Below are 12,354 nucleotides of genomic sequence, written 5' to 3' on the forward strand. Positions count from 1 at the left end.
GCCATTGCGATTGGATAGAGACAGTCTACAAAAATAGCAAAGAGCCTAGCGAAGTGAAAAACTAAGCCCAATCTTGAAGGTCCACTGGTCCACTTTTCTTTCGTTCTCCACAAATCCAATATACTGTCAAACTATTTGGTGACAATTTTATGAAAAAAAATCATCACCTACTTTCACCTCGTTCGCTCGTTCGTCTCGGCCGGAATCCATCGGCGGAATAAAGCGATCTGGATGTCTGGTACGGTCAGGGATGCTAGAAACGGTGGAAAGGAATAAAAGAAAAGTTCCGACTGTTGATTGCCTGGCACACCATCGGCCAATCGTTTCACGATTCTGTTTTCAGGAATTAAACTTAATCGATTCCAGATACCTCGAGTCTTGTTTCTCTTGTTCCGTTCTCCCAACGGTCGTCGGATGCCGGTGGTTTTCGGCCGGAAGTTCTGATTGTGCTTAAGTCAACCGGACGACATCGTGAAGCAAAGTCACCGCCGTTTTAATTACACCAACAGAACTCGACAGCGACCGGGGAGTCTTGTAGGAATGAAAGAAATGAAACCACCAGCCTGTCACAAATTCGTGGCCGACAGAACGTTCGATGGATGACCGAAGGCAAAAGAACTTCTTACTAGAGAACTGGACAGGCGAAGAGCGAAAAAGAGGAGCCCGAGCTCTTGGCGATCGAGGTCCTGGGCTCCCTTTTTTCAGCTATTGGACCCCTGCGACATGATTTGCTCGCTCTCTCGCTCTCCGTCCTTCGGATGCGGCTCATCTTCGCCATCGGCCGTACCGTCGATGGCTTTATTTTAATTAAGATCATTAATTATGATTTTTAATATCAAACTTAAAGGAGTCGCCCGCAGGCAAGGGCACTGAAGAAAGTGCGCCCCAAGCCACCGTGGACCGGTAACCCGTTTGGTGGTAAAACAAATTTCGCCGGCCACCCGTTCGCGCGAGATTTCGACAAACCTGCTCGGTCGATCGGATCTCTGAAGTTCTTCGGGGCCAAGGACTGGAGTTTCGCCAACTCGTTTCAAGTTGTTCGGGCGTAAGAAATTGATCTTTACTGACCACGACGCGGCAAAAAGATGGTTGGAACGTGCACAACAGAACGTTGCAAGGACGAGTAGCGCGTCTCCTTATTCGGATTCGCGCCGTTGCTTGATGGCGATAAGTACGCCCCTCGGGCTGCGGCGGGTTGCGTATTGGACCTGGAGTTCCATTTTTATTGAAAATTAAAAGATAAAACATAATTAGTGCTATGCATTGTACATAAAAAAACAGCCGCATATTTAAGACTTTTTATTGTGTTGCTTATTAGATTTAAACTGTAAGCAAAAATAAGAAAGGAATCGAAAATGGTCTATTTTTATGAGGAATATAGAGGAGTCGAAGATCGCAATGCTTGTCGGAATTTTATCGGTTCTTGTTGTTTACACACTCTCTAATAAACATTACGTTTCGTTAGAGCGGCTTATACTCGACCAGGATGAGCTGATCTCGGCGTTTGCTTTCTCTGTGCCCATCTGGTACTATCCCAGGGAACACAGTAGTATTGGTGGCTGTTGCGGCGTTGTAGGACTTTAATCCTTTAGCAGTATTGGAGCCACGTTTTATTTTTTACCATGATCCAATGGAAAAAGCAACTTTGTCTATGGCACTTGGCCCTTACAGCCCGCCAGCGACACAATTTACACTCGTTTGGAATCGAGTTATGACCTTCATTATGTGTAGTAAAATATTAGGAATTTGCACAACGAATACTGTATCCATCGTACAGTTCGTTGGAAAACAAATTTTGACATTTTTTGTAAGTGCGTGAATATTGGAAACAACCGGGATTTGGCATTTCCAATCAACACATTCTGGGTATTTAAACAGCCTGTAAAGCATATTCGCTCGTAGACTCGAAGCGTTAAAGTTAAGCTTGGGAAACTTCAGCACTTTGCGGCAGAACACTTGTGGATAGCCTATTTTTAGTAGAACACCGTCGGGACATGTTTTCGGTATTTTTGCTCACATCGGAAAAATCAATGCACAAAACAGACCAGGCCCTGTAATTCAATACTTTCGCCATCGCTCGTATTACACGTTTTTTTCGTGTCAACGTAACTTTGGCTCGCATCACGCGCCGTCGAACGTGACGCACGGGAATGGAATGTTGTCGAAAACATCATAATTCAATATCACACACCATTCGCCATTCGATGATAGCCGAGCGATGCCGGTGGCCAGCATCGCAACCGAAACCGAGTTGGAGGTGGCACCCGTAAATCAATTTCTTAAATCAACCTCCCGAGCCTCGCCGTGTCGGGGATAAAATCGGCAAACATCGGGAAACAATCTGCACGTACCAACCGCTCCTCTCCAAGCGAGTGCAACTTGGACGAAAGCCGACCGGTGAGACCGAACGGGCGGTAAAACTTTCCGACAACCGGAATGATGGATTGCGAACAGCAAATGGACCACCGTATGGCTGACCATTAAAGACCGGCCTTCGGTCGGCGGGCACGTAGCAGCCCTGCGATTGATTCCTGCGAACCTACAACCACTTCATTAGGGCAGGGATTATAATTTGACGCCCGGTGGTGACGGGCGAAGCAAAGTGCAACCTCATCCACCTGCTAAGCCGACGCGCCGATGAAGGCTCCGGCTACGCCACAAAACCTACATTCCAACGATTCTTCTTTTTCTGTTGCTTACTGTAGTAAAAGTTTTTGATTAATTGCTGTGTCCGAGGGCTCAGCTGCCTGTGAGAGTTTCGTAGGCTGTTGCTTAGGCTGACTGTGCCCAAAAAATGGTCTATCCGACGGCCTCCGTTTGAAAACTGAAGGGCGATGAAAGGCCAGAAGCGTGTGGAAGCCCACAGACAGCTTTAGGGGCCATCAAATATTTAAACCTTGCAGCCCACTTACTCTTACGATCCGCTTTCAAGTTGTTCGACTGGCATAAAAGTGTCGTTTATTATTGTAAAATAAAATCGGCCTCGCAGCTCGTGCCACGTGTTGGGTGGCCAAATAAGTGGCTGTGCGTTTCGCAATGGAAAACGTCATATTTATGTTCCGGAAAACACAGTATCGTCTGAAACTAGAAGAATAACTTCATCCTTTAGTCAGGTGCTGCAATCTAAAGTAAAAAAATAAGAAAACTTCATAAATTGCTTGCAAACATTGATCACGACTAATTCACATAAGCGATAGTTTTACAGTTTTGGAGTCAACGGGAATGATTTCAAGACAAGATATATGAGCAGCATCTTTACTTTCGATTACTTTCCCACTAACCAAATGTACCCAAAACTACAGTTATTACTACACAAATTTGAACCTTGCCACGCTGAACAATGTCGCTCAAAATCGCTGTGACCAACAACAAACAGGAAACAGTTCCAAATGGCCAAAAAAAATTACAAAGAATACAAATAAAATGTTTCGTGATCGTGATTCATTTCGTGATCATATCAATGCCAACTCGGCCCAGATCGTTCCGCGTCCATCGTATTCGTCAAACCCAGCACCATAACTCAAGGGGACCCTTTATTCCCAAAAAGATCTTTTTGAACAGTTTCAAAAGTTGGAACAAACGTAGACATAGGTTTCCGGCCTAGAGTAGGGATTATTTTAAAGGTGGTGATGTTGGTGTTGGTGGTGGTGAAGGTGATATTGATTTAGAAAAATAAAGAAAGATTTTTCGAGTTACAGTCGAGTTCCCGATATGTTTTTTGGCCACAGGACGCTCGTTTAGCTTCCCAAAGAGGGTCTACGTCGACGAGAATTTGGAAGATTTTTTTTGACTTATCACAAATGAGTTGAACATTTCCTTCAGCTACCCTTGATGAAACTAATTTTATTTAAAACGGTTCATGAAAACCATGCCAAAACTTACATTAACACCTCACAAATCGGGGCCGCGCGCCACCGGTGGCCTCGAAGGCCACGATAAAATAAATTTATTAGATTGCCTGTTTGCGTGTTTTGTGGTTTGAAATAGGCAGTCAAACAGTTGCCACCGCACGGTGAAGCGTCAGTGCCAGCAACGGTGCGATCCACACGCCGGCAGCTCGCCGGCGAAGGCTCGTGGCCGATCCTGCCAACCGCTGGCGGCAGGCTTCGGAACGCTCGAACTCATCCGGTCCGAGACAGGCGGCATACAGCAGTCCGTGGCCGATGACGTGCTGCTCGTAGAGCCCGCTGAAAAGGTGCGCCCAGGGACCGTCGGCGAACACGGCCACATCGTCACCGCCGTGCGTTTCGTCCTCGTACGGTACGGCGGCCGGATACGTGAAGCCCGGATCCCGGTAGCGGTCCGCCATGTTGGCCGGGTTCCTACGGCCACCGCTCGCGTAGAAGTGATCGAAGTAGCTTGGCCCGTTCGCGTACGTCAGCGTGAAGAACGGCATCCGGTCGAGGCGCGAGAAGTCGCCGGTCGACAGGATATCGTTGCCACGCACCGGATACCCACCGATCGTGAGCGTATGCGAGTGGTCAGCGGTCACCAGCAGCAGCGTTTCCGGATCACCGTCCATCAGCCTCATCGCCTCCTCGACGGCCCGGTGCAGCTCCGCCGTCTCGTCCAGCGCCAGTTTGGCCAGGTTGTCGTGATGTGCGTGATCGATCCGTCCGGCTGGAAGTGGACCAAAAACAGTCACAACAACCAGAGCAAAGCAAGAAACGTTAGAAATTATCCCGGGACGAGCTAGGCGGATCCGTTCCCTGAGCCGGAACTGACTCGAAACCACCATCGATGCGCAGCGAAGATTTGAGAAAAATTGAATCACTACGCTATCGTCACGGCGCGTTTGACCATTCCGCACCGTCCAGTCGGAGCCAATTTGTCGTCGACGAAAGCTGAACATGACTGCATCAATCACGTCAACTGGTCGGCGTCGTCCCCGTGTCCGTCTTTTGTACGCAAACGAATCAGGGGTTCGACGATAAGCGAACGTGAGCCGGTGAACGTTCGACCATTAACCGCGATTCCGAAAACTGGCCCAGTCCTCCTGGTCCCTGGCGAGGAACCGTGCAGCGATAGCAGATGACTGGGAAAAGTTGCCAAGTGCCCCACAATAAACGCGAAATGACTCTCCAAAATGCATCGCCACCCCGGAGTGCGACCGGGTTCTCGGATTCACAACGCAGCGGTGTGTTTACAGACCACCTCAAATTGAAGTCTTAAGAAGCTTACAGTCAATATTGGTTAAACCGGGTCTGAAGGTAAATAATGTTTAACGGCACGATGGAGGGCGCGCCGTGAGCTACCGAGATGAGATTATGAGTCTGCTATTCGCGTTGCCGGCTCGGGCTATCAGCGTTGGTCGATATTTTTGGCACACTCACGAATGTTTACAAGACTTTTCCAGGATCGGGTTCGCCAAATTCCAGCTCATTGGGCTGATGATACGTTCGATGTAGGAACGGTTTTGGGTTAGTAAAACAGTGGACAAGTAACGTCAGCGGATTCGCCTTGAGAAGTTCTTGGGAAAGCTAAAATAAAATTGCGTGAAGTTGCTGATAGAAGAAGATGCTGATTGATGGAAGTGGACACCTTCTCGCGATATTGCGTGCTTTTGATGCCATAACCTCAATTGTTTCGATATGAGAAAAATAGTAAAATTCTAACTTAAAAATCATAAAGAAGAGCTTAGCTTAGAAGAGCTGATCAGCTAGTACTTTACTGAATAAAAGATTCAAAGGCAGATCAACTAATTAGTTGGACGTGTTTTAGCCCAACGGTTTTTTGTGTCTACTCCAAAAGTCATTGACCACGAAGCGGTAATTTGAGTTTTGAAAACAGGAAAAAGTCACAGGGGGGCAGATCTAGGCAATATGGTGGCTTTGGCATCATTAGTTTGTAGTTTTTTGGCTAGGCAAAATTTCGCGGACAGCCAACAATATTAAACGGTGGTCTTTTAACAATTTTTTGCGACTTTTGGGTTTCGTTTTTGAGTTTCGCGTTTGTGTCAGATTGCTTCGCTCAAATTGCGTAGATCTTACAGGTAATATTCGTCATTGACCGTTCTATCTTTTAGCAACAACTCATGATGCACCACGACCCTGCAATCGAAGAAAACTGTAAGCAAAATTGTTCACATTCGACCAAACTTGGCTTTTCGACGTTCACATCTTTTCGGCCCTCTGAAAACATTATGAATCACCGATAAGCGCTGCTATTGGCCATAATAGCTTCACCATAAGCCACAGTCGACATTTCGATTGCGTTCGCGATCTTAATTTCGTTTTTGAAGCAAAATTTGATAAAGGTTCTTTGCCATTCTTTTTTCGGAATAGACAAAAATCGACGATGAGCCAAATCTTGTTCAAGCAAAACAGCGGTCAAAAATTGACTGATAACTCAAAATGGCCGAAATTTTGAACATAGGTCACGGACATGTGTAGCAACATCACGCCACAAAAAATCGGACATACGTAGCCCGCGGAAATTCAAATGCCGCGAAAATGTTTGATCATCCCTCGTATTGCTTTAAAAGAAAACCATCCACCATTTCGACCGCATTCATTCAACTCTTCGGTCAAGTTTTCCGAACACGATGAACACACTGCACGTTTCCTTAGAGCACGCGGAAGAGATGCCCCAAGTCCCGGCCCCAGGAACCGAATGAGGCCCGGATAAACATGCGATTTGCGGGACTGCAGCAATTATTCCCGACCGTCCACCGGTTGCTTAGCGGAGGTGCCAAAGAGTAAGGTCCGGTGACCGGCCGATGGGGTTGGGCCGTGAGAAGATAGATTTATGATTAACGCACTTCCCGGCGGGTTTCACATACACTCACCTTCGACCAGCAGCACAAAGCCCCGGTCGTTGCGTTTGAGCAGCTCCAGAGCCTTGGCCGTCATCTCGGCCAGCGACGGTTCGTGGGTCTGGTCCGCCAGCAAACGGTATGACATGTGGTTTCCGCTAAACAACCCGAACAGCCGGTCCACCTGCCCGGCCTGCACCTCATTGAGCCCTACCTAGAGGGAGAGAGAGAGAGAGGAGGGGGAGCAGCGCCATAATTACCACCTTGAGTCAGGAGGCGCCCAAGCCTTACTCTGTTGTGGACGAAGCGTGCCCTCAGGATGCGGTCGGCCATGGAGCGCGTCCACTCGTCGACAAGGTTCCGGCCGTCGGCCCGGTGACCCGGGACGCCATTCGGGTCGACCGTGCCGGTCGGGTAGAAGTGCCGGGAGCCGCCACCGAGTGCCACCGTCAGGTTCCGGCCGATGTCGCCGTGCACGAGCTGCGTGGCGATGTCCGTGCAGCCCTGGCCGAGGTCGGTGTCGTCCTCCCAGTAGCGGGCCCCGGCCGTTGCGTAGGCCACGGCCGGCGTGGCGTGCGTGATGCGCGTGTTCGTCACGATGCCCGTCGAGCGGCCATCCTGCCCGGCGTGCCACAGGATCGAGGTCAGCCGGTTCGACTCCTGCAGGCTGAGCGGGCAGTTCCGCAGCGGCACGTGGCCGCTGACCCCGATGGTGCCGTAATTGTTCTTCACGCCCGTCAAAATGGCGGCCGCCGTGCAGGCCGAGTCGGAGACCTGGTAGTTGATGCAGTACGTCTTGGCGAGCCCGGTGTGGGCGAACCGCTCGAAGGACAGCTCGCGCTCCTCGCCGCCCAGGTAGACGCGTGTGGCCGCCAGCGTCGGTATCGAGAGCCCGTCGCCGATGAAGATGATGACGTTCTTGGCCACCCGCCGGTTCAGCTCGCTGAGGCCGATCTGACGCCGCAGACGGCTCTGCCCGGTCGCCAGCCAGTACTCGCGGTCCTTCTCGTTGGCCGGTCCCGTCGGCGGCACCCAGTTCGGGTCGTCCATCGGGTGGGTTGGCTCCGGAAACGGGACCTCCGTAACGGCCGCGGGACGTGGTGACCCGACTGCCGCCGCCGTGACACAGAAGACGCAGAGCAGCACACAAATTAGGCCCATTATGTCGGCTCAGTGAACGCTGCCTAACTGACACCAGCCCCGTCGGTCTGCCGAGCTCCGTGGACGGCGATAACGGGCCGTATCTGGGCTTGAAACCTAGCCTTCGCCCTGCGCTATCCTCTGTTAATTTAAACTGTCCCGCAGACCACTCAGCACTAATTAGCGCGCGCGATAAGCAGATAGGGATTAGCGATGCAGTGCGATACCGAAAAAGAAAACGCGGTGCGGCGGTGCACTTCCGGCGAGCGTCCCAGGACCATCGCCAGATGCTTAGGCTGGGGCCAATTCTCCGACAATCTATCCTCTAACTGTCTGCCGCTTTCGGTTTTCTCTTCGCTTCAGATGACGGTTTCCAATGCAACGCACGTCACGTTACGGAACGTCGGCTTCAACCTGTCCGGCAACTTCACCTGCGAAGTTACAGCCGACGCCCCCTCCTTCTACACGGGCGTAGCCACCAACGTGCTGACGGTAGTGGGTAAGTATCTAGCTGGACACCATCATCATCACCATTGTCACCGGGTTTATCGGGCCTGGACCTAGATTAGGGACCTCGGACGGCTTGGCTAGACTCGCTAGCGCTCGGCGATTGCTTATCTGGTGGATTAAGAAAATCAATTTCCTGCAGAGTGGCCGTTTTGGGGTTTCTGGATTTGTTTGGTTCGATTGTCCGTTGAAAGGCGGGCTGGGGCATATGTTGTCCATATGAGGCGCCACAACCTTGTCTGTTCTTTCGTGTGAGTAATGGAGTTTTGTGCATTTTTAACAGATCTGAACTGCGGCACTTTTGGCAGTACTCTGTCTCGTTGGTCACGTACTTGCCTTAATTGTTACCCTGCCCTTTGGGTTCCTACGTAGGGGAAGATCCGTGGACTTGGCTTAGTTTTAAGCATGAATGTGACCCCCCAAATAGCTAAGCTTTAATTAATTGGCGTAGACATCTGCAATGTTTGGTGCTAGCTCTCACGCAGAAGAGTATTTTTATCTAATTTGGAAATTGAAAGTTACTTTTTTCTCGCTTTGGTTCTTAGAGCTAATATAATTTGAACCAATTTAAAGCGTTTTACATATACATAAAGATTATCTGTTCTAATTGCATCGAAGTTGAACATCGACGATGGTATTAGCGTTGTTTACACATATTCAGCTCAGCTCAGTCGGGGCCATTTGCATAGTGCTTCCAGCTGTTCAATTGTTCTAAATCTGAACTCTAGGACTAGCCCCGAATCTTTAAAATCTTCAATAACTTGCAGCAGTTGAGATATTAATTTGTATGTGTCGAACATGTATATATTTTTTGTTATTTTGTCATTGGAAAAGCAATTAAGCAATAAAAATGACTCTCAACATAATAATTTGCATTTGTCCAGTATAACTCTGTGATGAACATAGAACGCAGGTTTAAATGGCAACAACTAGCAAAGATTATAACTTTTTGAATTTAAATTAATAACGGATACTCCGAGTTCAAATCGAAACGGCGTTTTTTTAATTGGAATGATTCATATATTAGTTAGTTAATTGGTAAAATATAGTCTAATAATGGCGAAGAGATAGTTGATTACTCATAGATAAATCATAGATAAAAGGCAGTTAAACTAAAAGATACTTAGATAAGATAAGTAGATAAAGATAAGCAACTGCAATTTTCATTACATTATTATTTGTTATTTAATATTACAACAGGCAAAGTAGCCCTTGTTAACTACCAGCGGATTCGCGACATCTTTTAACTCAAAAAAGTGGGCGAATACTCGGTCCAATCCGGGTTTTCTCTAGTCCCGGCCGTTTATTCACTTTTTTATCTCTTCACTTTTTTTCCACGCAGAGTTCAAAAAACACTCGCCTTCCTCTGGCTCTGGTATTGCACTGCTCTTTTCCTCTCACTCGCGCCGATCGGTCACCGCCGATCGGTCAACGATCCTACCTCTGGTGCCTTAGCGCCCTCTACCGGTGAGAGCGCTTATCATTTGCTCTTATCGTTTTTCTGGCACCGGTGAAGGGGTACCTCTGTTTACGACAACAGCCCTAGTTGCCCTTATTTACAGGATTAACTTAGAACTTAAAACTAGTAGCACAAAAATCCCGCAACTGATTAAGGACCATATTAAATTGAAGAAGTCGATGAAAACGTGCTACACCTACGACAGAGAGCTAGTAACGGGTCATTATGTCCGGTGAAAGACGACCGGGCATCAATTCTGTTGACGTGTTTATAGCTCGTTTTTCTTTGGAAATTCTTATGGAAATAAAACGCTTTACACTCATCATATTATGTGATGAAGGACGGTTGTGCGATCAAGGTTATCTACCGAGGGCCCACCTGTGCTTTGCGAACCGGCGCCATCACTGAGGATTATTAAAGTACTTGTACCACTTTCTCATGCTATGCAGCTAATCCTCTCGATGCATTCCATTTCTCTTCGTGAGGTTATAAAATTGCGGCATCAAAAAGCGTTGTGTTATGGATTGATCGTTTTGTTTGGGGCGGTTCGCCTCTACTTTAAGATCAGATCAGACCTCTACCTGAACGCCTGTACGGGGGCAGATTTTCACCGCACGAATCGTCCAGCTCCCATAATAATATTCACAGTTTCATCACGTGCCGTGAGTTTGTGTTTTCCACGGCCGAAGATGAAGGGTGACGAGTGCTCGCCTCCTTCTCGCTTTGAGTGACCTGAAATAAACCATTAATTAATTTTCAGCGTTCGCTCGAAAAGCAAGACAGCGGCAGCAACCGGAAGCACCCGTGTTCCCGGTACGCTTTGGCAACGCACCTGCCCCAGACGCGTCGCCGTCGTCCTGGAAGTGAGCAGTGCATGCATTTTGCATCGCCATGCTGCTGCCGTGGCCGTGCGGTGCATTAACTCCAAGAAACGAAACGAAATGTAAAGCTAGCTGGGGGAAAAAAGCGAACTCGAGACCAGCGCATCCCAGCGGCACACGGCAGCCATCGTCCTAACGATGTCATCGAGGAAAGAAGTAGCTCTCAAATGATCAACCCGACGTTGGCGTCTCCGGCGTGGCGTCTTCCGTAGCGCGGCGAAGGTGCTTCTCCGACGGTTCCGCACGCCAGCCAGCTAACGAATACCGCTGGGTGACTTCCTGAAGTTCGCTTTGAAGGCAAGCGGGACCTCGCAGGCCGAACGCTGCAGGTCGGCCTGCAGGAGAGGGATGCCGGTGGAAAATGAAGTGCACTTCCTTTGCCTAATAAATTGCCTTCGTTTGAGGTAGAGCCACCCCTATGCACAGCAGGCACGCTGGCACTCCATTTCCGGTGGATCAATTCTCTCGCTCGCGCTCACTCTCTCTCTGTCTCTCTCTCTCTCTCTCTCTCTGTGTGTCCTTCGCGGACGTGGAAGCGATTGCAAATAGCAAACGATCAATTCGGAGGCGGCGGTGCAGTTGAAGGTCCTGGCGTGGGCAGGATAGGGTGTGGAACGCATCATTCATGAGATTTGTCTTCAGCCGCTCCCGAAAGGCGCCCTCTACGCGACCAGGCGCATATTTCATCGTGGCCCAGATTTCATTTGGGGAAAGCGGGCGCTTTCAGTTTTGTGATTTCGAAGCATCCATTTTCACCGGGAAGTGGAACGCTCGCAACGCTGACAGGGCCGCCGCCGTCGACGACGACGACTGTCGGGATTCGCTGGACGTCCCCGGGGTCGGGCCGGTCGCAACGTTTATCCTCCCGCCTGTCAGAGGTCCCGGTGGGGGCCGAGTGGCGCTGCCGAAACGTCGGGATGGCCTCCGACGCAAATGTATTTTAAATCGTCGTCGTTAATTTATCAACAGCGGGCATAATTTATCATTTTCTTCACTCGGAAGCCGCTTACGCCGGGGGATGCGCTACGCGGAACTTCATCGCCGGCAACGACCACGCGATGGCTCTATTGCTTGACGCTGACTCGATGCTGCTGCGGATCCAGTCCATTTGCGGTGCTTGTATAGCAATGGTGCTTGTACGGCTCTCGAGCTGGTCGCTTCAATTAGTAGTGCAAAGGCGGTGCCAACAGTAACGAGCAGCCCTACGACGACAGGACAGGGTTCGATATGCGAAATAACTGGTCGCGTAATGCAAGCGGCCGAAAGGTTATGCGGAGTACGGAATAATGATGAATGCCACTGACTTGTCAATACTACTCAGCCCATGAATAGAGCATTCTCCAGAACCGATTTTCGGTAACGTCCGGACGCTTTTCGTATAAAGGCAGAGAAAACATAGAGAACTTGAAGAGTTCGGACTTTATGGCACGGCAACAAGGGCGAATTTTTGTTTATACGGTCTGGTTGAATGTGACAACCAATGACGTCATTGAACGCCGGTATTTGATACAGCGTTCGCCATCAAAGTAACCTGACGTAATTGTTTGTGCGCGTAAGTAGACTAACTGTAGTACAACTGTTCCAGCATAAAGTGCCGAAATCCCGGATCGTTG

The 12,354-nt window shown here is 49.2% G+C and overlaps 1 protein-coding gene across 1 annotated transcript; it reads right to left on the reverse strand.

Annotated features, from left to right (window-relative positions):
* Window positions 1-3,991: 3,991 nt before the first annotated feature.
* Window positions 3,992-7,915, reverse strand: LOC131207488 (membrane-bound alkaline phosphatase-like). Its single transcript, XM_058200103.1, has 3 exons — window positions 7,046-7,915; window positions 6,788-6,968; window positions 3,992-4,620 (listed from the first exon to the last, which is right to left on the reverse strand). The coding sequence occupies exons 1-3, from the start codon at window positions 7,913-7,915 to the stop codon at window positions 3,992-3,994; spliced, it is 1,680 nt and encodes a 559-aa protein (XP_058056086.1).
* Window positions 7,916-12,354: the final 4,439 nt, after the last annotated feature.

This window comes from Anopheles bellator, chromosome 2 (genome assembly GCF_943735745.2).
Source record: "Anopheles bellator chromosome 2, idAnoBellAS_SP24_06.2, whole genome shotgun sequence".
Lineage (NCBI taxonomy): Eukaryota > Metazoa > Arthropoda > Insecta > Diptera > Culicidae > Anopheles > Anopheles bellator.

Coding starts and splice junctions, on each gene's coding strand:
- LOC131207488 (XM_058200103.1), bottom strand. CDS start 7,915: ATGGGCCTAATTTGTGTGCTGCTCTGCGTCTTCTGTGTCACGGCGGCG. Junction 6,969..7,045: donor CACGCTTCGTCCACAACAGA/GTAAGGCTTGGG, acceptor CTCTCCCTCTAG/GTAGGGCTCAATGAGGTGCA. Junction 4,621..6,787: donor CTTTGTGCTGCTGGTCGAAG/GTGAGTGTATGT, acceptor GTCCACTTCCAG/CCGGACGGATCGATCACGCA.